This window comes from Rhinolophus sinicus, linkage group LG06 (genome assembly GCF_036562045.2).
Source record: "Rhinolophus sinicus isolate RSC01 linkage group LG06, ASM3656204v1, whole genome shotgun sequence".
Lineage (NCBI taxonomy): Eukaryota > Metazoa > Chordata > Mammalia > Chiroptera > Rhinolophidae > Rhinolophus > Rhinolophus sinicus.
In genome coordinates, this window is record NC_133756.1 from 130765853 (window position 1) to 130791564 (window position 25712).

Below are 25712 nucleotides of genomic sequence, written 5' to 3' on the forward strand. Positions count from 1 at the left end.
TTTTATCTTGCAACCCAATAAATAAGTTGTAGTTGGAAAATTTATTAGGACTAGAAGATGAAACCTAACAAGCTAGAAATGAGGAAATGGCCAAAAGAATATCTACATCAACATTATGCTTCAAGGAGTAAACCCACTTCTAGGGAGCATAACCAAGAAGTGTCCCCTTCACAGCTTAATTGTTTTCAGTCTGAATCACACTCAGCACCACCCCCACAGTTAGACAAAGTTCTAACTACTTAACACATCTCTTTTCAAGTGAAAAGGCAACACTTGGGGTGAAAACAAGAGAGACCAGGAAAAGGTGTTATATGCTATGTATGCCACTGACATAATACTTCGCTAGGATATGCTGTAATTTCCTGCAATTAATACTTTAGCAAAGCTAGAAGGATTTTTTTCCCCAAAATTATAATATTTCACTTGCAACACTAAAATTGAGTTTGTGTCACCCTTTCCATTATATAGCCCTAATGCCAGGAGTTTGTTGTTGGCTCCAGAAATGTGTTAGGTGTGGTCTGAAAGCAGGCATTTATAGGCCATCTTCCTAAATGCATTTTTCTAAAAATCCCCCATAGCTATCATTTCATGTGGCAGGCATTACAAGCCATCACAATACCCCACAAAGAACACATGGATTTGAACTCATAATTCAAAACCTTTCAATGGTTTAAAATGCAAACACTGCTAAGTGGACATGGCTTGTGCTGTGGCCAAACACGACACTTGCCTGAAAGCTTTGTAGGCAAGACTACCTACGGCTCTCCATTTTCTAAGGACCAGAGTTAATTCCCATTAACTAGAATCACAGGAGGTCAGAGTCACAAGGAATTTCAGCAATAATTTTATATAATGATCCGTGTTCTCAATATATATGGAAAATGAGAATTAGTGCGGAAGAATAATTTCCCTGGTATCATGTATAATTACTAGCAGGACAAATACAAGACACAGACATCCTGGATCCAAGTCTAGACTTCTTTCTACCACTCTACACTTCTCTCATACTGTTTCATCTCCCAGCTGGGACTGGGTACCTTCAACGGAAGGGACAACAAATGCTGCTGAGAGTAGATCAGCAATCATCTCTATGTCTTCTCTTTTCCTGGTCTTAAAAATGTGGCCTCTCTGAGCCAAAGTGAACATACAAGTCTATGGAATTAATTCAGTGTCCTAGACAAAGTTGGTTAGGAAAGTGAGTAAGAGATGGAGCAAGTTATCGGGAAAATAGCCTGAAAGCACTGGAAAGATCTATCCCCGCATGTTTTTTCCAGCTACCTGGAGACCTTGTTGTTTTTGATTAATTAGAAGCTCTACTTAAGCAACTAGAAATCAGATATGACAGTCAAGTTGCAAGATTACAATTACCAGTGGTGAGCACAAGATAAAGGGATAGATGTCTGCTCCTTTTTTTGTTACCTGCATTTTTTAAAGTAAAATAATAATAATAATAATAATTATTATTATAATAAAAACTATACAGTCTCTTCCAGTCTTTTTGTAAATGTCTATTTTTATGTAGTTGAGATTATACTATGTTCACATTATTGTATTCTAGGGCTGTTTCCCTCTGAATATTATACAGTAGGCATTATCACAAATCATTAATATAATTTTTAACAGCCAATAACAGCCCATCACATGAATATACCATAATGAACGTAATAATTTTTCTAATATTGAAAAACAAGATTCTTTCAATATACTTTAACATTTCTTAACTAGTTTTTTTCTTATGCTAAAGCAATATGTATTAGAAAAATATTTTAAAACTAAACTAAAACAAGAAACAATAGTTTAACTATAATTCTACTGCACAAAGACATTTGCCTTTAACATTGTACTCTTAACCAGCTGAGGTAGACAGTATACAAAAATCTAGGTCTTTACAGTCAGGGCCCAGTCTTGTTGAGAGAAAACACTTTGTTGATATGGAGGCCAGGGCCATAAACAGAGTTCCGATTACCTCTTCTACTGGCCTGCCAACGATCTGAACTTGCCTCCCACAAGGGAGCTCTAGGAAACCCAAGGATGTACTCCCACCCTAAAACGGAGCCCATGAGAGGGCCCAGGCAGAGACCAATGTATCCGACCATCCAAAATAGAACAAAATCTGACAATCTTAACAGAAAAACAGCTGTTGTGTGGAGGCTAACTTCAAGAGCTCAATTTCATTTTTCTTTGCCCCAGTTTCCACCTTTGCATTACAGATATTCCAACCAAGAGCTAGAAGGTCTCCACTACATTTGCTCCATCAATTGTGGATCTGACCGGGTCTGCTGATCTTCTAAGACTAAACTCTAGCTAAACCCAATAATGAATACCTCTATCTCATTTTTGCCTGCTTCTCTGGGCTTTTCCACAAAGAATATCAGGTCTTCTAATGGTGTCTCTACTCCACTTAGCCTTCCAATGTAAAATCTAGAAACTTGAGTCTGCACAAAGCAGCACAAGAATTACAGAGAGTATGGTAGAGAAGAAAACTTGGAACAAGTTTTTCCTCTTCTCAAACCTCCATTACTCACCACTAAGCAAGGTGATAGCTTCCTACCCATGAGCACTTTCTTCTTCTCCATTATCTTCTATTAAGTTCATTCTTCTACCATTATATCCATGTCGATTCTTTCAAACCACAGCCTCCAGCTACTAAAGTGATTATCTGTGAGCTATCGTGGTTCCCCGAATATAAGACGTACCCCGAAAATAAGCCCCAGTTAAGATCGTCAGCCAGATGGATGCATCTAGTACGTTATGACGATGTTCCAGAAGAGGATGACATGACTGTATTTGAATAAATGTAGATTGTTGTAGATTAAAAAATAAGACATCCCCTGAAAATACGCCCCAAGGCATCTTTTGGAGCAAAAATTAATATAAGACCCAGTCTGATTTTCAGGAAACACGGTATCATGATATCCATGGTTCTCAGTGAAATGCCAATCAGGAGGAAGGAGGGGCTGACAGCCACAGAATGCAGAACGGTCCTTAGGACAAACAAATGCCTGAACCAACAGTTGGAGATCCTTCCTCTCCTTGAAGTGTCAGGTGCCTGACTGCCTCCTCAGACACCATTCAATTATATCAATTGAGTGTCCTATATTTAACTAATCCTCTGTACATGAATAAATGACTTCTGCCACATCCAGCTTAAAAAACACCAAACTAGGACTCACTTCATCTTTTATCGAATAACAGTACAAAAGGAATGATTTTCCACTTGGGTAATTGGTTTCTGACATAATCATAACTTTTAAAAGGGAACAAAAGTTATTAGACAATCAATTGAAACTAAAATCAATTTTCTTAATCCCCCCCCCATTTTCCTATGAATAATACAATTAAGAAATATATAAGGAGGAGCCAACACTTGTGCAGCTGGGAAATGAGCGATGCCAGTGCAGTACAAGATAAGCCTTGCCTATTGCAGTTCTTTAGAATAGTTTGTGCACGTTGTCAACAAGTTCAGCCCTTTCCTTTTGCACTAATCCCAGCCATTGTGGAAAATTCATTTGTAGACATGTTAAGAGAAAAATCTTCCACCGAAGTATATGTTTAACAGACATCACGACTATGACCTCACTGAGGATGGACTTGACCCTTTATTCTGACCTGTGAGTTCCTTAACTTTCGTTGTTTAATGTTACAACTTTAACATTTTCTTAATGGATTGGGTGGTGAATCAAATGAATTTAGCGTCTCACCAGTGAGGCATTGCACCTTTTGCATCATTTATTTTCTTTTATTTTGAACAAGTAAAAATATCTGACTCTCAACATTAATAACTTTGAGGGGGAGTTACCTTATGTGAATTAAAAATGGTTATGTCAGTACATCCCTTCAGAATTTAAAAAATATTTCCCTGTGCTATATCAAGTGTCACACAGTATATCAATTTTTATTTCCCATCTCTCAAGTCTGGTATGCATACTGTTTAACTTCTTAAATTCTAAGTATAGACATAATTCACAAAAGCTGGGCAAATGCTTGACTTACAGGAGATGGCGTACATAAGATTTATATGAACAACTTTATTTTAAACAAGAAGGACTTTTGCATTTTGTGGTGCTACATCACATAACTTCATCTGTATACTTTTTAAAAAGGCTATAAAATAAATTGGAAAGGTTCATTTACTATCCCTCTAACTTCACAAGCACTACTGATCTAATAGAAAAGCTCATTTTAGAGTGAAAGGTGAGAAGTTGACCCTAACTTCCAGAATAAAAGGCCATGCTCCCTTTTCGACAATCTCCAGGCAGCTCTGTCTAATTCTTGGTCAACCATTTCTGAGTGCCTGATAAACCTTATTCTCCTCTCGGTGGCAAGTGAAATACTTCTCCTTTGACAGCCAGAGAAAACTGTTGCTCTTTCTTTTCCTCTAGATTATCATGATGATAACAATTGATTAAAATGCATCCATCCACATTGATTATTCTATATTTGCATCACTTACGTGTGGGTTCTAATTATGCCTGCGTATAGAGATACAAACATGCTGATACACGCAGATATAAAATACGTACATGTATGTTTCTCTGTAAGGGATTCTGGAATTTTTCCTATACGTAGTATACAAGAATAATGATTGATAGATATTATGCATTTAGCACGTCGTAGGGGCTTTATAGGATGATCGCTAATAAACTATTAAGGGATAGGAAATTCAAGCTTAGAGATATTAAGTAACTTCTCTCAGCTGGTAAGTAGCAAAACAATCACAGAGCTAATAAGTAGGGGAATTTAAATCTTAATTTAATAGTATCCAATACTCCTGCTGGTTCTACAAAAGTTTTACATTACGTGCACTCTGAAACAATGTATCTTATCCCCTACACCTTCTATTACACGTACAAATGTAGCTTAAAAGTGCATTCACATTCATACAGTCCTCATATATGTCAAGATGTAGTCAATTGCATAGATACTTTTTCTTAAAGCACATTTAAAAAAACAGGTTGAGTTCCTGGGTCAAAATTCTTTCTGTTTAGATAGAAGAAGTCAAATAGCATCTGAGAATTTATTTTCTAAAAGTTTTTGTCTTATTATGAAAAACTATGTTCATTTTTATTTTAAATACCTGTCTCAAAGGTACAAATCTGATAGCAACACATTCCTGTCTTGCCAGTGTACCAACATATAAATAAAAATCAAGTCATTAGAACTAGCTAAATTTATTAAAATTGTTTGAACCATGATCTGTTATATACTTTCTAGCTATTAAGTAAAATAGCTGTGACCAAAGTCAAAAGTATATGTCAACTGCTTAAGAATTATTTGGGTAAGTTATACCCAAACCTCACTCTGTCTATAGGTAGGTAGGTGGGCAGGTAGGTAGGTAGATAGATAGGCCAAGCAACTTAAGAGTACATGTAATCATTTAATCTGCACTACACTGTATGAAGCACTATATCTCAATCCTGATTAACCTCTAGAATCATCTACTAGAGAAATTTTAACAGTCACCATCTGGGACTCTACCCAGACTAATTCAATCAGAATCTCTGGGATGGGACCAGGGCATCAGTATTTTTAAAAGGCTTCCCAGTGATTACACGGTACAGCCAAGGTTGAGAACCACTGGCATCAAATGCTGCCACTGCTGTCAGCTGGAGAAGGTGGATGCAAAAAAAAAAGAAGGTGTTAACATGAAAAGTGACTGACCCCCAATATAGAGATGTATCACTTTAAAGCCCCCAGAAAGTAATATCTAAGGAGTGTATATGTAAATACCAAAAGAGTCACTCAGCCATGAATCCATTTCACACTACACTACAAAAAGATTCCAATTATGTTCTTTTTATCTCTTTCCTTGTGGGTATGTACCCACAGTTTGTAGGAGTTCTGGGATATAAACTGATTCTAATAACAAATCTTCCATTTTTTTCCATTTAAGGATAAAGAGAATGTAATGAGATTTTAGATGTTAGGTACTATTATCCACATTTTACAAACTCAGAAACTAAAGTGCACTAAGAGTTATTCAGTCACAAAAAGGGCAAACTGAGATACAACCTGAAATGTTGGAAATAGAACTAGACTAGGAGTCAAGAAAGTTGAGTTTCACTCATGGCTCTGACACTACATAGCTTTTTAAGCTTGGACAAGTCTGTGGTCTGTGCCTCAGCTTCCCAGTGTAAAGGTTTTTTTTTAGACCAGAGAAAGAGCTCCAAAGAAATTTCAAAGAAAAACAAAAGTGTGGACTTATAGATTTGGAAAGATTTTTTATTTTACCAACTAAAACTACTGGAAAACAAAAGAAACAAAGCACATACCATTTATTATCACCTTTACTTCATAAAAAGAAAGGGTATTTTAATTCCAAAGAAAGTAGAAAAAATATAATCTCGGTGATTTTTAAGTCTAGCTTAATGATAAACTCACTATATTGCTGTCCAACAGGAATAGCTATCACCACCCCACCCCAACCCACCCATCAATAAATGAGAATCATGAGGACCTCTTGGTGATATTTCTAAGCTTAACGTTCTGTGAAAGCGGATGCAGAGTGAAGGTGGAATATTCAATACTACTTAGGGTAGTGCTCTTTCAAGGGTTTGCCAAAATTCCATCATTAAAGAACTACCTTAATAATTTTTGCCTTATCCAAGTACCCAATTATTATTTACATAAGGTTGTTTTTAAATTGGACTTTTTTTTTTCTTCATTACATTTATTTCAGAAGGAAACTTTATATCACTGGCTCAAATAGAAAACTGAAATCACTTGTAATAAACAGAAGATAATCAGGTAACCATGAAAATAAGTTACTTTATTTAAATTTGAGTTCATCACTATTGCCTCCAAAGTCTCTAAGACCAAGATGATGTCTCTCTCTCTCGCCTACAAAAAGAGATTGCATATCCTAGAAAGGGATTAAAGACTAACACTAAACTGAGACCTCAGTGTAATCAGAGAGATCAAGAAAAACATTGAAAAGAGCCGCCTTTTCCCTGGGGGAGTGATTCAAGGTTATATAATGTCACACACTGGCACCACCTGGATCATCTGTCACTCTGCTCCGTACCCTCCTGCCTCTGAAGAGGTAAGGCACTCTCCCTCTTTCATTAATCCCAGAAAGCAGCAGAGACTTTGGTGTCCCTGAGTGTTCAGTATCGCTAGTTTGAGAGAGAGCTGGGCAGTGGAACCGGAGAGATAAGCACAAGTATCTTAGAAAGAGAAGAGAGGGTCAGCTAAAGGAAACTGGGGAAGCTGAAGGCTCGTGCCTGAAAAGCGCTGAGATTCACCAACAGGCTCTGGTCTGCTGAGTGAGAACTTTGCCCTAAGGCCATCTTTGGAAAACAGGTAGCCAGCTGATGAATAATTCCGTACACTATTAGGTTGGTGCAAAAGGAACTGTGGTCGGATACTGTTAAAAATAATTGCAAAAACCACAGTTCCTTTTGCACCAACCTAATAGCTCCAAGGATCTGGTCAGGTATCACTTCTTGCTTCTAGATCCACTCCAGCTTTAACAGTCGAGCATGCAAAGTTTCTGATCCACAATAATAATTTAGATTTTTAGCTGTGAAGGCCCTTGCTATTCATGAATGATAACCACTTTACCTATTCTTTACAATTCAGAAATTTCACTAGTAAAATGTTTGAAGCATGCAATGGAGCATCAGCTATCATTACTTAAAAAGTTAATTAGATTACATAAAAGAAATAATTAGATTTGCATTTTTATCTTGGTTTAAAACTTCCAAAGAAGATCACAACAGCCTGCCTGTGGGCAATTAAAAACAGCATACAGCAGAAAAATAGAGGAGAGAGGGTCTGTATTTCCTGGCTAATTCATGATTGAAGATAGAATTACAAAATATTCTAAGGGCTTGCTGAAGCTGGGGGCTAATCTTCAACTTCTAAACTATGTTTATAACCCTCTTTTCCTTGCAAGACAGTATCAGATACATATACAGTGCCAATAGACATATCAAATTACTTCCAATGGGTTTATTTGGTCCTTTCAGAGGCTGTTGGAAGGAGATCCTTTACCTGATCAATAACATAAAAAAGAACTATTTGCTAGAGCCAAAACAGGAGCACTGTAATTGCTTTTTGTTTATCAATGCTAAATACAATTAACAAAGAGATACAACACAAGACAGAAGGACTATGTAAGACTGGAAAGCTCCTGACTTTCCTCAGTCTCTCGGTTGGCTGCTCCAGCCTTCTCTAAAAGACAATAAATGTAAGGTCCAGCTCTTAAAATTAGAGGTCAATTAGATACTTAATGATGAAGCATATCTTCAAATATATATCTATTATTATTATCCTAGCAAAAAATTAATTAACCAGGTCACGCAGGCCATGAAGGCTAATGTACAAAGTAATTATTTCTGATCTTTAGACAACTACCTCACATAAATGGTAGTCCTTATTCTGCTCAGCAGATACCTGAAATGCCTGTAGTTAATCAGACTGAAGGAAACAAAAGGTAAGGCTTATCTCCTTAAAAGGTGAGAGTACATCTCAAATTATTCTATTTAATGCTTTAAGAAAAATCACTTCCTTGCTTCTAACATTAACATCTCTTCTAGTTACCCTGTTTCCCCAAAAATAAGACCTAGCCGGACAAGCAGCTCTAATGCGTCTTTTGGAGCAAAAAGACGCATTAGAGCTGCTTGTCCGGCTAGGTCTTATTTTTGGGGAAACGGGGGAAAGACAGGAAGAAAAGAGAACACACAGTTAATGGTGCTCTGCCACGTGACAAACACAGACACACAAGTTATACCAGTAGCACACAGGAATATATTATAACCAAAATAGAAAACACTATGTATGAAAAATACTCATATACCCTTAAGAACAGACTGAAACTCTAGTGAAGAGACAAATTCTTGCTTTTGCAAATAAGCAGCATGAACTACAGCATTTAAAAGACAAAGTTTTCAGATCAGACAAAGGATATCTGCAAAACAGCAGCAATGACATTTATTTCAAGCATTCCACAGACTGAGTTCACCATTTGATGCATGTATTAAATGATGAAGGGAGGGCAATTAATATTGTATATTAACCATAAATATTAAAAAAGAGCTAAGAATTTCAAACTTCAAAATTACACCCAAAAAGGAAGATATATGAGTTGCCTAAATCATTGGCACTGGCCCAGGCAGCCAAATACTCAAATACAATCCCAACCAGCCAGTCTATCCTTCAGAGACTGCTGTGTTGTTGTTTGATCACCAATGTGAGAAGAGGACAGTGCCTATATAGCACACAATACAGGCCATTTGAATAACTCTAAAATTGGGGTCTGAATTCATTCCTGGAGAAGTAAGTTTTTCACAAAGCTATTTCAATGTGCAATATTCTCTTGCAAAGATTCAGTTCTAGCAGCAAAATGCCATTGCTAAGTGTGTTCTTATAGACATGCTATCGAGACCAAAGAATCTGGTGTATTGTATCCATGAAGAGTATCTTCTCTAGATTCAAAAAATGAAGTTAGCTAGATAAATACATGGATGGATCAAGAAATCAGGATTTATGAAATATTTTCTGTTTTGCTTGGACTAGACTTACATAATAATTGATTAAAATACTGTAAATAGTATTCTTTGATATGTCCAATGAATTAGAAGTGAATTTTGTTTACTAGTTACTATAACTCTTCTAAAGAAAATGCTCCAAGATATTGGCTAAGATACTATATAATGCAATGAGTCGAAGGAGGAGGAGAAATTACTGAGGTGGTTATCTAGCCGTTGGAATTACAGCATGAGAACAACATTCCCAACACCAAGGATCCATATTCCATGATCTGTTAGTTTTGCTTCCCATAAAGTTGATAAAAACTGTTCTATTTCTGTCCCGGAAATATCAAAAATGTCTAACTTTTTCTGGGCTCCATATCGGGGGACTTACTTAATATGTAACAAATTAGAGGAATCACCATTTTCCCCAAAGCACAAATAGAGGTATTTGAATTCACTAAGCAAACAGCCTCCTAAAAGATTTGTTAATATTAAAGCATTTTAATAATCATTTAAAGTTATTAACCTGATTTTTTAATGGTAAAAAATGACTCATCAAAAATACAAAAACATTAGTTTACAAAATCACTCATCTTACTTTTTCAACAAGGCTTACATTACCTTAAAACCATTTCTTTGAAAATTATTTAGGATTTACCAAGGCACGATTATGTTACAAACTATATTCAAGAAAGAAAAAATATATAAATGAAAAGATTTTAACTGCATATGGAAGTTGTAAATAACAGCAGATAAAATGAGCCTATAAAACAGTATTGCAATACTATCTTAATCATGCCTTTTCCTATTTCCAATTAAAAATCCTGCCTTTAGATTTGTGCAAACCATTCAGGTTTTCATTTATTTCCACTACAACAGGCCTAGATATGTTTGTGTGTGGTTGTTACAAGAGGTTAGACACTTTTCCCCTTCTTTCTATTACAGTTTGCAAATTCCAAAGCGATGGTGCTAATTCAGAAGTCAGCATTCTGAACTAGAAGTATAACAGTCTTGCATGCAATCACTTGATACTCATGAGCCACAGCCAATTGCCATGGCTTCATCTTGGGGACCATGTTAGCTAATAGGTTCTAGGACTCGAGATCTTAAAGAAAGAAAACAGGTCAAATTCACTCAAATTGTCTCAGTATTCATTTGCTTTCAGAAGAGAAGCTAGGTTTTGTATTTATCATCTTATTTTACTTTGTTGTTTTTTAAAAAGGAGACTTTGTTTTGCGATAGAAAAAATATTTGAAGCATCTCTTAAATCTCATATTTTGTTCAAAAAAACGTATTTAAATTAGCCCAAGAATATTCTCCCTCCTAAATTTGATCATGTCATGGCTTGTGAAAAGCCAGTTTTGAAAATAGTTAATCCATTCCCATCCAAAAAAGGAAACGAAAAGTCTGAATATCAGATACCCGCTTTTTAAGTGTCAGAGACGAATGTTTTGTGTAAGGAGTGTTTTTCAGTATTTGAAAAATTCTTTGAATGGTCTCATACTGATAAGATAAATACTGACAAGATTTGCAGTGAAGCAGTAGCTCAGGACAGAAGTAAATACAGGTTATTGGCTCCTCTTATTTTTTAAAATATGAATTCTTGTTACAAAGAATCCCATATTTCTAAAACGAATGTAACTCTGACACTTTGAATCTCTCTATGATTTTATAATTTACACTGCTGAGATCAAGTGCTGATTAGCTTCCATTTTTAAAAATTTAAACAATGAGAAATATCTACGGATGTTAAGAGAAATTAAATTTCTATTAGAAAACTTGAGAGAAAAAAAAACAATTTTCCTATTTTCTCAAACTGAACATTCTGATGAATTACATTTTAACATCAAGTTCTAGTTTCCTGAAAAAGACATCAATTTCATGTAGTCAAGTTGTAACTATAAAATCATAGGTAATCAATAAATACTAAAAATATTTCATAAAAATACTCTGAACTGATTTATTTGCTACTCATCTGAGATCCTCAGTACCACAGGCAAACATCAATTAAGACAGCCAGTTAATTCAAACAACATTGAACTAAGAAGTGAAATATATTCAAAATAAATAAAGAAGTAAGTAATAAAGAGGTAGTAAAAACCTTAATAATAAGTAACTGATATGGGAACATCTCAGGGAAGGTCTTCCATTTCTGCTTTACAAATATGAGAAACACAGAGAACTAAATGACCAGGTTATTTAACACCTACTGAGTTCTTAGAGAGGGATCTAGAGAAAAATGTAGGAAGCCACAGGCTAAAAATCTTGACCTTAGCAGTAGGAGACACACTGAAAATTCTAATAAGGGCAGAACAAGGGAACACCTGGACAGTTACTTAATTAAGGATCTCAGCATGAGTTATAAAAGAGATATCAGGATGAGAAATTATTCCAAGATTTAATTGTAAAGGCTGACTGTCAAAAATGCCAGACATTCCATCCCATCTATATTTGGACTCTATTTTAAAACATATAGCATTGAGTATAGAATACAGAATCAGAACTAATTCTAAAACAACCACAACAAAACACTGGTTAAAGCCTCCTAGTGAATGTAGCTGAACAAAATGCCAAATTAGGTACAGGTACTTCTTTAGGCACTAAATCGGTATTTTAAACGCAGTGCCTACTCCCTGACTCACTAAGTTAGATTAACAAAGTGAAGCCAGGATCTCAGTTAAAATCACTGGCTTTCATCATGAGATAGAAGATTCAAGTCGGCTAGGACTTTACGCGAATGATTTTTTTTTAAAAATACAGGAAAGTGTAATATTAACTTCAAGGAAAGGAATAATATAATTCAGAATATACTGCCCCAACTAGCTGAAGCACAGATCCCAGTGGTTAGAAAATACCCACAGCAGCCAAGAGAAATCACAGAGGCTGTGGTGGGAACACATAACTCTGGGATCAGTTTTCCTGAGGATTAATCACCAGACAACCAGTTCCCTATGCTATGGCTTTCTAGAAGCCACACACCTATGTTCCTATTCAAAAATGAAGACCACTTCCTTACCTATCTCAAATAGCTGTTAGTTGAATTAACCATCAAGTATCTAAAGGAATGACAGAAATCAAAATTCTTTCCCGGGCCACTGTCACTATGATCTCTATGTTGTGTCACCCTGCCACAACAAAAAAAAAAAGGGGGAATTTCTAAATTGTGTTATAATCATTCAGAAACAAGTTATTCTTCCTTGCTAGACTATAAGCTCCTTGAAGACAGTTATTTGTTAATCTTTATATTTCCCTCAGCATCTAACAGAATTGCAATTAATATCTGTTGAACAAATTAATTATTACCAACCTTTTCCCAGGTCATAAGATTCTTCCCATAACTGGCCTAATCAGACAGTCCTGACAAGTAAATAAACATGAGCTTCTCCCCATAATGCTATTAGAAGGTGAAACACAAAGCAGAAATTGGTTTGTGGCAATCCAAAGAGCATGTGTATGCTACCTTGGAAACCATTAGGTTTCCACTAGGTTGTGTTAGGCAAATGGCAGAAAGATAAAAAAAAAAAAAAAAGGTTTTTTTCTGCTTATGCATCACATCAGAAAAGAATGCTTAGGCCACCATTTAATTGCTATTTCCTACATCCACTGATACAATTGTATACAACATCCTTGAACAGCAGCCGTATTGGTGCTGTTTATAAGAGAGGGGTGCATTTGCAGCATTTTAAATTCCATTTTCAAGGAGGAAAGTATCTAAGTATAATCAGACGTGAGTAATAAAATACACTGACCTGGATCTGTTGCTGCAGGAGATTAATTTTGTGCTGCTGTTGCAGAAGTTGCTGCTGTTGTCTTGCAATCTATCAGAAATAAAGTTTCATTAAGTTAAAATGAAATGCTTACACCTTTGCCATTACCTCAGGTGTCTCTCCTGGTATTACAAGAATGCTTTACTGCACTTCTAGAGAGTTTCTATAAAATGAGAGAGGCAGAATCAGAAAGTTGGAGAAAAGAAAAATTTTCAAACAGGTGCCATATCTCTGCTTGCCCCTAACTCTTTATCGGTAAGTGAAAACTGCCCCTTGTATTACATTTGTGAGCAGTTCGTCTGTATCTGCACCAGTCATCTGGAAAGAAGGGGAGTTCTGAAATCGGATCCTTGGAGAATAAAGATGGAAAAACTCTGGCCACATTTTTCTAAAGCACTTAATTTGGATATAAAAAGTAAAATCCATAAGTAAAGACAGGAAAGAACTTTCTATTAATTATGATATGGTTAACTTCAATGAAACCTTTCCTGATGTAAAGACTTTCAGAATTGGTAAGACTTAACAAATATCATCAAGGGACTGCCAAAAACACACAGCGAAAAGTGAGAAATATCTCTTTTGTTGATGTACAAATGTACATCAATCATGCAGCGTACAAAGCATTTTTTAAAACAAAATTCAATATGTATCCTTTTGACGGTAATGCATTCATTTTAGAGGACAGGATCCACATACAAATGTTATATTCCCTTGCTCCATCCAACAATCAAATTCACCATCTGAACACATCAACTGGTCTCTAAAAAGAAATATTAACCACTTAATGCAAGCCCTGTTGAGGACTGAATCTGCCCTTCAGGAGAGCAAACCACTTCTTTAGGATAATGGTGATTACTATAAAACATGAGTTAGAAACCGGGCTGTTTATTGCCTCAAAAGCTGAGCTACTATGGCTTGAAGCCCAGGGGGATGCCCCTTAGTGAGGACACACTCACTCCAACCTAGGAAGCCAGAGAGAAAAGTGGCCAAAGAGGACTTAGAAGGACTTGGTTTAGTGGTGCCCTATAGGCAAAAGTTATGGTTTTTCCCAAAAGCCAGTATTCTAGAATACTGGAAACATGTGTGGATCAGCCCCAGCTGTACGCTTCCTGAGTTTTTTCGATGTTTTAGCCTAGAGCAGAGGGGAAAACACCCAAATCCCATTTTCATTCAGCAGAAGAACACAAAAGAGCAGTCTGCTCCCAAATGTTGCTTCCAGATTTCTGGTGATGACAGCCTCGTACAGGAAGTCATGATACAGCTGACCCTAACATAAGTTACAGTTTGAGAAATGGGACCATTCCTCCCCAAAGCCTCATCGGCCAAATGGAAACAGTATTAAATCAGGTTGGAAAGGCCCACTTTGCTTGTCACCATTCAAATCAGAAATGGACAACTCACTCTGCCGCTCTAGGTATAGATGCTGGATCCTCTGAATATTTATTTCCTCTTAGCAAACCAGTGAAACACCAGTAGGCATCTCATATTGATGGTTGCTCCTAAATGATAAAGTGCTGCATAGAAATGCATCCCGAACAACCACAGTGCAATTACTATCTCCCGCCCTAGACGTATGGGTTTGACACAGTGAAGTATGGTACATAAGCACCATGTGGCTCAAATTCTGAATTTTATTTGCCAATCGGTTGAGCTACATGCTCGCTTCATTGAGCATGACAACCTAGTTTTAAGTGTCATTTAATTTTCATTTTGAAATATAATTACAAAGTGTTCACTGTAAGATATCACTCGTCTGCAAATGTGTCAAGATTAATTTGTGCTAGCTTATTCACAAGTGTCAATAGTTAATTACTGTGTCATCTCTGGATGGCTAAATGACATTCTAACTTCTGATTTTTTACAGTGTTCCTTTATGTTATTTTCCATTAGAGGCTGAGTCCATATTCCTACATGTGGGCAAATATTCAAGCATATAAAATACCAGACGTCACAACTCATTAAAATCAACAGAGCATATATTGCTTTATATATACCCCTATAAAATACATTTAACTGAAAAGATAATTCCAGTAATAATGTCAGATTCCTAAAAACTGCACATTAACTTGGGTCTGTCTCATCTAAAGCACCAGGGACTACTCTATAGGATCACTGTTAGATTAATGCCCTCTTAGGAGACCGGAAAAACATTTGGGAAAGTGATTTATTTTTAAAAAGATGTACATTTAAACTTTGCTATTTTTTCTTCTTTCTCACTTCAAAATCAATGAAGTCAAATTCTTACGGGAGCCATGTGCTAATTTGTTTTTAATGATTTTACCTATGCTATAAATAGAATGATCAGATAGTGTAGCATCCAAACCAGGACTACTTTACAAGTGGAAGAGGGGAGTATTGATATTTACTATGGAAACAGGAGTTATGCAGGGCTATTCTGGGAATACTGAGATGTGTCACCCTAAGATGTGTCACCTAAAACATTGGACCAGTGGAAAGATCCTCGGAGTTCTTCTAGACTAGGACCCTATTTTTATGAATAAAAAGAGTAAGTCCCAGAGAGAAGCAACTTACTCATGGTTAAGCTACACTGGGAACACACGTGCTGACTATGTGAATAGGCATCCCTGAGTAATAAACCCAATTCAAATGTTCTGGAACAATGTTATTTCAGTTATGCCCCATTGCTATGATGTCTTTCTTTGTCCTCTACATATTCCCTCCGTATTCTTGAAGACCCTGGATTTCCAGAAGGCTTCTCTCTTTCTTTCCTTCTTCTTTTTTAGGAACACTTAGGACAAATAAACCAATCAATGTGATTCCTCGCTGAGCTTGGCAAATTCCACATCTCCAGTACCTCAGCACCTTTTGCAGGGCTCACCTGTTCTTGCTGTTGGCGAGCAAGGTCCATTTGCTGCCGTTGTTTCTCAATTTGTGAGGCTGCCAGTTTTTTCTGTTCGTCATGTGCTGCCAGGAGCTGCTCCCGTAAACTGATCAGCTGGGTAATCATGGTAGAGAGCTGCCGTTCTTTTTCTGCCAGGCTCTCAGGTGTACCTAAAATGGAAGCAAGAAGATATCTCACAAGTTTGAGAAAAGTCTGAATGAATTGAGGAAAGGGTGGGAGGGGGGCAGATATAGAAAGGGACTACCCCCTAAGACACTTAAATGTCTGGGACAATAACTGGAGGTCATTGTGACAGCAGGAACACTACAGAGTAGGAATGGAATGAAGACCAGGGTTAGTCATTGCCTCTGCCAAGACACAGTACTGTGGCCAGTAAAATTCTCATTCATTCTTCCTTCTCACTCTTTAAAACAAAACAAAACAAGACAAAACAAAACAAAAAAAAGCAGATCTATCCCATTCTCTCTCATCACAATCCTCCTCAATTATCTGATCAAGCTAGAAAGCCAATAATACGTAGTACTAAGGATTAGAAACTATGGGTTGTATTAATATTCTATAATCACCTCTACCCTCAGTGACTAACACAGAATCTAAGACATAGTATGTGCTTAATAAATGTTATTTAAGGAAATTTCTGATCCTTGCCCTCATAAAATTTTTCTATTGTGAAAAGATCGCCTCTGAAGCTCAGAAGTCAGGGGTCACGGTCTTGCCCATGTAAAGAGTCCTACAGAGAGAGAAGGGGGGGGGGGGAACTGCCTTGCCTCAGGTAAGAAAGGATTGAACCTGATTTTTTTTTTCTTGTGAGGGGATCAAACTAAAATTCCCAAGTTCATCCTTAAAGGAAACAATGTTGCTTGGGGGTCTCCCTCACCCCTTTGTCATTTGTCATTCTTCAAAGGGAAAAACACCCATTCGAGGTTGAAAAGGTTACACATGAGGATGTGCTGTTTAATGAGTATGATGTCAGTGAACACCTACGGCATACACTAACGCCTGAGCCGTCTTTGTGGGCAAATTGGACAGCTCTCCTAAGTAAATGGTACAGAATCCTTTTGTGAGTCTAAATTAGAGCGTTTCACCGCAGCATAAGATAAGAATTTCAACCCACTGTATTTGAGTCACACAGGTTTCATTATGAAGAAATGATCTATGATTTGAACGCTTTTCAGAAAGATGCCACCAGTTGTCAAAGGGGACAAAGATCTCCGATTTGTGAGTGTGTGGAAGAAGAGACATCCAATCTCCTTATGAAACCACCTTCATTCCTACTAGGCTAATCTGAGATAAACTAAGAATATTTTAATTAGGAGGGGCCATATTTTCTGAGTGGCCCCATGGAGAAAGGAAGCCTTGCTCTCTTTGCAAATGCTGGCTAATACATGATTCTTACAAGGTAAGATTCATCTCAGCAGAGAAGCAACGACATTTAGGACCACCGTGGCATTCTTAATACCAACCCAAGTCCTAAATAAACAAACAAACTGTCAATATCTCATATCCCTTACGGATTCACTGAGCTGAGAGATGGCCTAAAATCAAAATTAAAAGAAAAACCAGATAGCTGAAATGATGTTAGAAAATGTATTCCACAGGTAAGAAACAAATACTGTATCAAGGATAGTGACCAGCTGTCCTTCTAACTATTTGAATTGATTTTCTTTCAAAGCAAGTCTTTATTTTAGCAATAGGAATTTCAGAATAGTAAAAGGAAGAACTTCTTGATCCAGAAACATTAAAATACAAAAGAAGATTCCTGGAGCGGATCACAAAATTTCTTCAAAGCACCACAAACTCAACTAGTGTGTGTGTGTGTGTGTGTATATATATATATATATATATATATATATATATATATACACACCAGCTGTCAATACATATATAAATATATATGTAAATATTCATTTATATTCATATTAAACTAATGTATAGGTTAATATATATGTGAATATATAACATATGAATATATAATATATATGAAGATATGAAGAAATAAAACAAGTATGAAGTTAATTTATTTACTCATTTCATTCATTTTTAATTTAAAACATTTTCCTGAATAGCACCTATATGTCAGGTACTATATCAAGAACTAAGGATACCAATACCATGGCGAGAAAAAGCAGAGTTCCCTACTCTCATGCAATTTGTAGTCCAAAGTGGGGAGATACCTTAATCAAGTAATCAATCACACATATAAATGTAAACTACAACTAAAGAACATTTACGAACAAGACAGATATTTAGGGGAATGTTTAACCAAGTTTGGAAGGCCCAAGTGTAGGGAAGGTATGGCTGAAAAAGTAACAGATTAACTGGAAGGTGAATAGAGTTAACTAGGCAAAGAGCTGTGGTCAAGGAGCCTTCCAGAAGGAGAAAACAACTTAGGCAAAGGCCCTCTGGGGTGGAGGAGGGGGAGTTTCAGTGTGTTCCAGAAAGTGAAGGAAGGTTAGTAGAGTACAAGATGGGGTTAGAGAGGGAGAAAAAGGCCACACCTTTCAGCTCCTTATTGATAATGCTAATGAACTTCCCATTTATTCTAAGACTATTCCCAAATCACTACAGTATTTTAAGCAAGGATGATGTGGTCATTCTGACTACAGTGTGGAGAACAGTTAGGAAAGCTATGGGAATGGATATATGAGATACATGCACACTTCATTACACATATTTTTTATAACATTCTGATCTACATGTAATTTTCTTGTTATAGATGGTAAGTCGAGAAAACTTATTGGAAACTGGGAAAGTTACTGCACCATAATTCTCTATTAATAAAGATGAGCATTCATAGGAAATTTGGGGCAAGGACCAATACAAAAGTTGGATCTGGTATTTAGATCCCTGATAAAGACCAGAACATCTTCTCTTCTCCCAGGTTAAACAATGTCTTTTATACAATCATCAATGTATTCTCCTTTCTCCTCTGCACACATTCAAAAGAAGCTGAGGATAACACATCAGTGACTTCTCAGCCTCTTCCGTTCAAGGTGAAGCCAACAGGTCTATGAACGTATTGGTGCTTCCAATACTAATAAACATAAAAAAAGTATATCTGAATTTACAGAATAACATTATTTAACTCAATCTTTTTACAAATCAGGATGATATTCAAATTATTAAATTATAAAAATTCAGTGACATCTAAATAAGTTTTTCAACGAACTTAAACTGTCGCTACCTTTTCCTTAAATTTGAGGAGCACAGATACATCTTGAATAGCTATGAATGGCATAACATATGCAGTTGGAATGAAATGTAGTAGTATTAAAAACCTAAAATTCTAAATGGGAAATTATACAAATGGCCATTAGTCCCTTGGGGGTCGAATCAAGGCGAACTCAATTTACGCCATACAATAGCTAACATTCTCTAAATGTGTAGGCTAATTTGTGTATGTGTGGTCATTTTTCTGTTCTGTACCCATTGTATTTGTTCACATATAATGGTTTAAACCCAGGTATTTAAAACCTGTGGTGCAGGATTTTGTTTTAATTAACAGCAAATGTTTATGCTGTTGTAATAAAAATAACATCACGTCTGAATCACACTGGCCAGCCAACCTACAAACACAAGTTATTTCATCTCAAAAAATATACAAGTTTCATTGAACATGCAACTTTGCTATGGCAAAGGACCTACTACTGCCAGAATGGTTGAAGTAGACAATTTATGGGACATAGTGGGGCAACCTAAATACTGTCAGGCTATGTTAAGGAAGACAAAAGACCTTACAGAATGCTCTTCGGAGGCTGCTTAACTCTGTGTAGAAAATCTCATCATAAATTATGTTTTGAGGTTTGATGAAATCAACTTGGAACAAAAAGGTGACCATATCCTGAGGATCTGCCCAGGCCAGCAGAGGTCATCGGTAGCTGCCTAACATCATCTGTTTCACATCCTTCAGACTATCTTAAAACAATTCTCTAAAAAGCATTGCCAGAAATGTGTCTCTCCCACACAAAAGTAGAGGTAGTTTCATAAACTGCAAAAAGGGAACCAGCAAAAAAACAAAAAACAAAACAAAACAAAACAAAAAAAAACAACTTCTGTATACAGCTTCTCTACAAGTCAGCATGCCCGCTTTTATCTAATATCACACACAGTGTGCGCCTGACACTTGCCGCTATAAACTGTATCTATTCTCCAACTCCAAAGACAGTGCAGCAGGTTTTTGTTTTTTGTTGTGTTTTTTTTTGCCATGGGGTCGTCTTTATCCCCAAACCACATCTGTCTTGAGTTTCTCTCAGATTAGTCAGGTGGATCAGTGCTCCCCAGGGCCTGCTCCAGCTGAAGTATTTTAATTTGACTAAACACCTGATTTATTTTATCTCTCCGATGAGAAAGGCAGTTTGTCTTAATAGAGCCTGTCAGCCCACAGCCCCATTCACAGCAATTTACAGGCAGCCAGGGACGCTGGAAGAGAAGAGTGCCGTGATTCTGTATTTTATCCTCCTCCAGAAAGCACCTAAAAGCAGCTATTCACTGCTACTGCATGTGGCATTTTAGAACTGAATTAGCTTTTTATTCAAGTAACTACACTTGTTGTGAATAGCTTATCTGTAAAATTGCTACATTCACTACTGATTTTATTAACCTTTGGCTCTATCACAAAATGGTCTTCAGTTAGGAAAGACCTTTAAAATTGACACATTTTTTTCTTAGGGGCCTTTATTCCCGTGACTTCAGATTTACTGAGTTTGATCCATTGAATTCTTTACCAGTTGTACTTAAAATTTTGAGTCTCAATAGGAAGTCAATAGTGCATAAATAAGGAAACACTTTTCAAAATGTGAATATGGCAGCAATTTCCCTCATCAAAAGTTTTCAAATACCATCTTTCACTATAACAGTTTCAAAATCAGCCCTCTAGCCCTTTTTAGTCATAATCTGAAGAACTTAAAAAGAAAAAAATAGCTAAAATAGACCTTTATTTTTTTAACTTTACAAAAGACTACCTGTTTCGGTAGCCAAGACAATTCAAAATTGATGAGATTTTAAGTAAAGTAAGATAATTAGGATAAATCCCTATTGAAATAGAATGAAAAGTTAAAATTAAAAATCCAGTTTAAAATTTATTTTGAAGTCTTCTTTCTTGTACATTAATTCACAAAAGTTAGCGCCACAATCTGCTCGCTAATTTTGCCCATATGAAATATCTATAATTACAATCAGCGGTGCTGGAAATAAGCCTGGACGTTGGGAAGTCACTAAAGACTCCACATCTAGACAAGGCATTCACCTTGCAGAGAACTTTTGTAAATACAGATTTGCTCACCTCTTTTACAGTATTCCCACACCTAGGACTTTCGCAACAAAAAAAAAATTTTAAACAGGTTACTCTTTTCATAGCTGTCTTCTGAAAGTGGATCACTACTATGTGGTAATAGCTGATTTTTTCTAATGAGAAAACCCAGAAATAGGCACAGCAGTGGCAAGAGAGACAGAGTTTAGAGTAAGGGAGAGAAGGTGGGAGAAGGAAGAGGGGAGAAGAGAGGGCACAGGAATAGCTAAAGGAAATTTTGTGATTTCTCTGCTTGCTTTTTATCTCATTTTTATGAAATGAAAGGCAACAGTGTTAAAACACAATGTTTACTAAGCCAAATAAAACTAACATCAACAAATGGCATTATCTAGAAATAAGACTTCTACCTAACCATTCTCCTTTGTTGGGTCACACACTACTATAATAAACTTACTAGGACTTCACAGTGAAATCATAAGTAGCCAGTTAACTAAGAATCTGTGTTTGGAACAATGGGGAGGGTTAGCAGTGGAGCTGGAATACAGTTCTGATGAAGATATGCTTTTCCACATCAATCCTAGAAAGATTAAAGTACTTAACAGTAATTCCACAGCAGCAGTAATCAAGGAATTCAGCCAACAATCTAGAAAGATTTTAAATTAAGTTGAAAAGAAACGCTCTTAAGAGTCAATGCCCTGGTCAGTTCTAATTTTTTTTTAATGGACATTGTTTGAGAAGAAAGCCAAAATACAATACTGGTCATAAAAGAAAGCTGCATTTGATCTTTTCTGCCCACAGGTAACCTGGTTAAACTGCTGTGTCTCATACTGCAGCCTCCTCACACATCAGATTGGCTCTGATGTCTCCACTTCACAAGCTCGGTCCATCATTGAGCATTGGCCTTTTTTGATATAGCCTTCTTTTAAATGTCACAAAATAGGGCAGCAAAAAGTCAACAAAAAATAAATAGGGTAAGCTGAAGAAACTAACAATCTATCAGAAGGTCCCCTGATAAAAGTTACTTTGTGGTGACTGGCTGAGAAAGGAACCCCTGTCCCAGTGTACCAGCAGCTAATTTGAGTTCTGAATCCAACAGCAGTTTTAAAAGCTTTCCACTCTAAAGGGCCCCAGTGCATCATAAAGATAAAGGATTTCAGTACAAAACCACCACAAAGACCTCTATTATCTTATCAGTCTTTGGTTACAACAGCTGAACCAATATGACTAAATTCTGAATGACTTTTTTCAAAACAGCAAAATACTGGAATTTCTTTGTTTTCGCATCAGTCAGCTATTGTCATTGCTCCCATATGCTACTGTCCATTCCTTAGTAAATAAAAAGTTTAATAAATGCAGCAATTGTGCTTTTAGGATTTACTTAGGGACCACTGCACAGGAAGTATGGTTCATGGATTTTTTTTTGTTTTATTTTCACCAAATGTTATGAGTTTCCTTCTTAAAATGTAAACAATTCTCATTTAAAATGTCATTAAAATCTACTGTGTACAAATAAGACAAGGATACCCAGGAACTCCTTGTATTCAGATCAAACTCTCCTGTCTATTCCCAGCACACTCACCTCTTCTTCAGCTTCCTCTCTTTCTTGCTGCAAAAGGAAGTCAATTCCTGGATCAACTGAGGTCTATTCATGTTGCAGATCCCAAAAGAGCAAGAACAATCCATGGAATTCTGCCATCTAGGCTCCTAACCTCACAGCTGGGCCTTCAGCCCGTTGTGCTTTATTAGCCCATCCTTCTGGGATCCGGAAATGAAGGTATCCTGAAACATCTCTTCTTCAATATAAGACAGGCTGCCTTTACACTACTGATCTCTATGGATGATAATTGGTCAATGGCTACATCTCCATAATTCACAGATAAAAATAGTAATTTCTGGCTTTTCAGAAATAAGGAATTCTTTGGTCCGTTGAGAAAACAAAAAATTATTTGTTTCGATATTTCTGAGTACCGTGTTTCCCCGAAAATAAGACCTAGACAGACAATCAGCTCTAATGAGTCTTTTGGAGCACAAATTAATCCAAGACCCGGTAATATAAGACTGGGTTTTAGATTAATTTGTGCTCCAATATTATAATAAAATAAGACTGGGTCTTATATACTATCCTATACTATAATACCGGGTCTTATATTAATTCTTGCTCCAATATTATACTAAAATAAGACCAGGTCTTGTATAATATAAGACCAGATCTTATATTAATTTTTGCTCCAAAAGACGCATTAGAGCTGATGGTCCGGCTAGGTCTTATTTTCGGAGAAACACGGTATTACAGGATTGGCTCTTTCTCCAGGAGCTCTATTAGAATTAGGAGACAGAAAAGGAAGATTAAGAAAAATATACCTTATTTAACAAGGCATTATCTTAAAAGATTTTGTGTTATCTTATTTAATCTTCCTCCTAAATGTTCCATTGTTATTTTAGTTTCACAGATAAATATTAATAACTGAACTACAGAGAAGTAAAGAAACTTGACCAAGTCAGAGCATGCGATGGGATTTGAATTCAGGTCTTCTGATTCTTAATCCAACTATACCTGGAATCTAAGGGCAAGTTGTCTTCCTTCACTTTAGACTTAGAACACATAGTAGGGAGTTTCTAAAAGTTAGGAGTAATGTTCCACGGGACCTAGAATTTTAATGCCACATAAGCCTTCGAAATTCATAACTTCTCAGAAAGTTTTTTTAACAAAATCAGAAGTTTAGAAGCTTGGCTAAGGCAACCAATCAGACAACTGAAGAGGTGAGAAAGCTGAACTTGGACATCTTATGTAAAGATGTAAAAACCAACCTTGACATAAAGCGATATGCCGAGAGTTACCCAGGAAATCAGCACCCAGCCTGGCATTTACGATCTTGTTATGCTTGTCCCCCAAGCCCTCTCTCCCCCAAACAGCATGTGGGCTGGTTCTGAAACCAAACACAAAACTCACGCAGACCACAGCAGTCCCAAACATTCCAGATCCTATATTTGCCACGATATTTACCACACCCAAGAAAGGCTGAGAAATATACTCAAATATTTGTACACATTAAGTGTGCTGCTGCCTTGGGGGTGCCTGCAAACTGAGATGGACAGGTGCTAGCCAAGAGGACGTTACCTGGAGAAATCCAGGAAGTATGCCCAGCGAAGTTTGAGGAAGCTCCCAAATACAACTAAGGCTCGGGACAGCTGCCCGTACAAACATACCATATACCTTGTCCATTTCTAGGGTGTACCACAACATGCATAATGTAAATAGGGAAAACCCTGCCCTAGTCCAACATGCCTCATTGTACAATAATTATAATTGATTAAACATACACAGCAATTGCTTTGTGTTAGGAAGAGCTTTATATATATGGCTCATATATATACACACTATACATATATACACATTATATATATATACACATTATATATATACACACTCATCCACATTATATATATATATACACTCATTATATATATAAACTCATCCACAATTCTGTGTAGGTTATATTGTTATCCTCATTTTAAAGATGAGGAAACTGAGGCATAAAGAGGTCAAGCAACTTGCCCAAGTCCTATTCAAACCATGTATCTAAGATTCAAAATCAGGCAGTTTGGCCACAGATTCTGTCCTCTTACCCACTCTGATAAATTGAGAATGGGACTTCTAAATGATCTACCTTCTCAAAACGACTTCACCCAGCAGATAAAGTAGCTGAAATTCTCCTTCTAATCTATTTGTTTGTTTGTTTGTTTTTTTCCCAACACAGTGTTTCCTGAGGTCCTTACAAAAAGGAAAGAATTTACCTAAGGAAGTATCTATGATACCCTTTGTTCTTTAAGAGAGATTAGCCCACTAGCACAAAGTGCTATTGACCTTTCAGTCTAAGTCACAAATTACCTACCGTTATTTGTAGTCATTCTCATTACTAATTTAATCTCTCACTCTCATGCTCACTCTTTCTCTCCCTCTGATCTATTTCCTCCAAATTCTACATCCTGGTGTTGAGAACCCCCCACCTGGATTCCTATGTTTAATTCCACCAGACCTAGTATGTGTGGACCTGGACTCTCAAATACTGGAATATTGGCTATCCCCAACAGACTGATTTGGCTGGTCCTGTGGCTTTTAGTGCTCTGTTTTGCTCCACTACGAATCCCCCATTCCAGATCTGGCATCATGAAAGGCATCCCGGCTCCCAATTCCTTGATCAGCCATCTAGACGGCCCAGTCCAGCTCATCTTTTTCTCTGTATTGTATGTAGGCATGAGGACAGCCCAGTCAGCCTGGCTGTTGCCAGTGCTAAGACTTTGATGGGAAGGCGGGCTAACAAGGTTAAGTTAAAACAACACTGAACAACTAAGGGAGA

At 36.7% G+C, this 25712-nt stretch overlaps 1 protein-coding gene across 28 annotated transcripts in view; it reads right to left on the reverse strand.

The window, feature by feature from the left end:
• The window catches only part of SOX6 (SRY-box transcription factor 6), a 595594-nt gene that overhangs the window by 182671 nt on the left and 387211 nt on the right, over positions 1-25712 (reverse strand). For all 28 annotated transcript variants that reach the window (XM_074336055.1, XM_074336057.1, XM_074336052.1 and 25 more), the window contains 2 exons: positions 16083-16255; positions 13226-13294 (listed from right to left, as the gene is read on the reverse strand). In XM_074336055.1, the coding sequence (XP_074192156.1) occupies positions 13226-13294; positions 16083-16255 (242 nt within the window). The remainder of the gene's footprint in view (positions 1-13225; positions 13295-16082; positions 16256-25712) is intronic.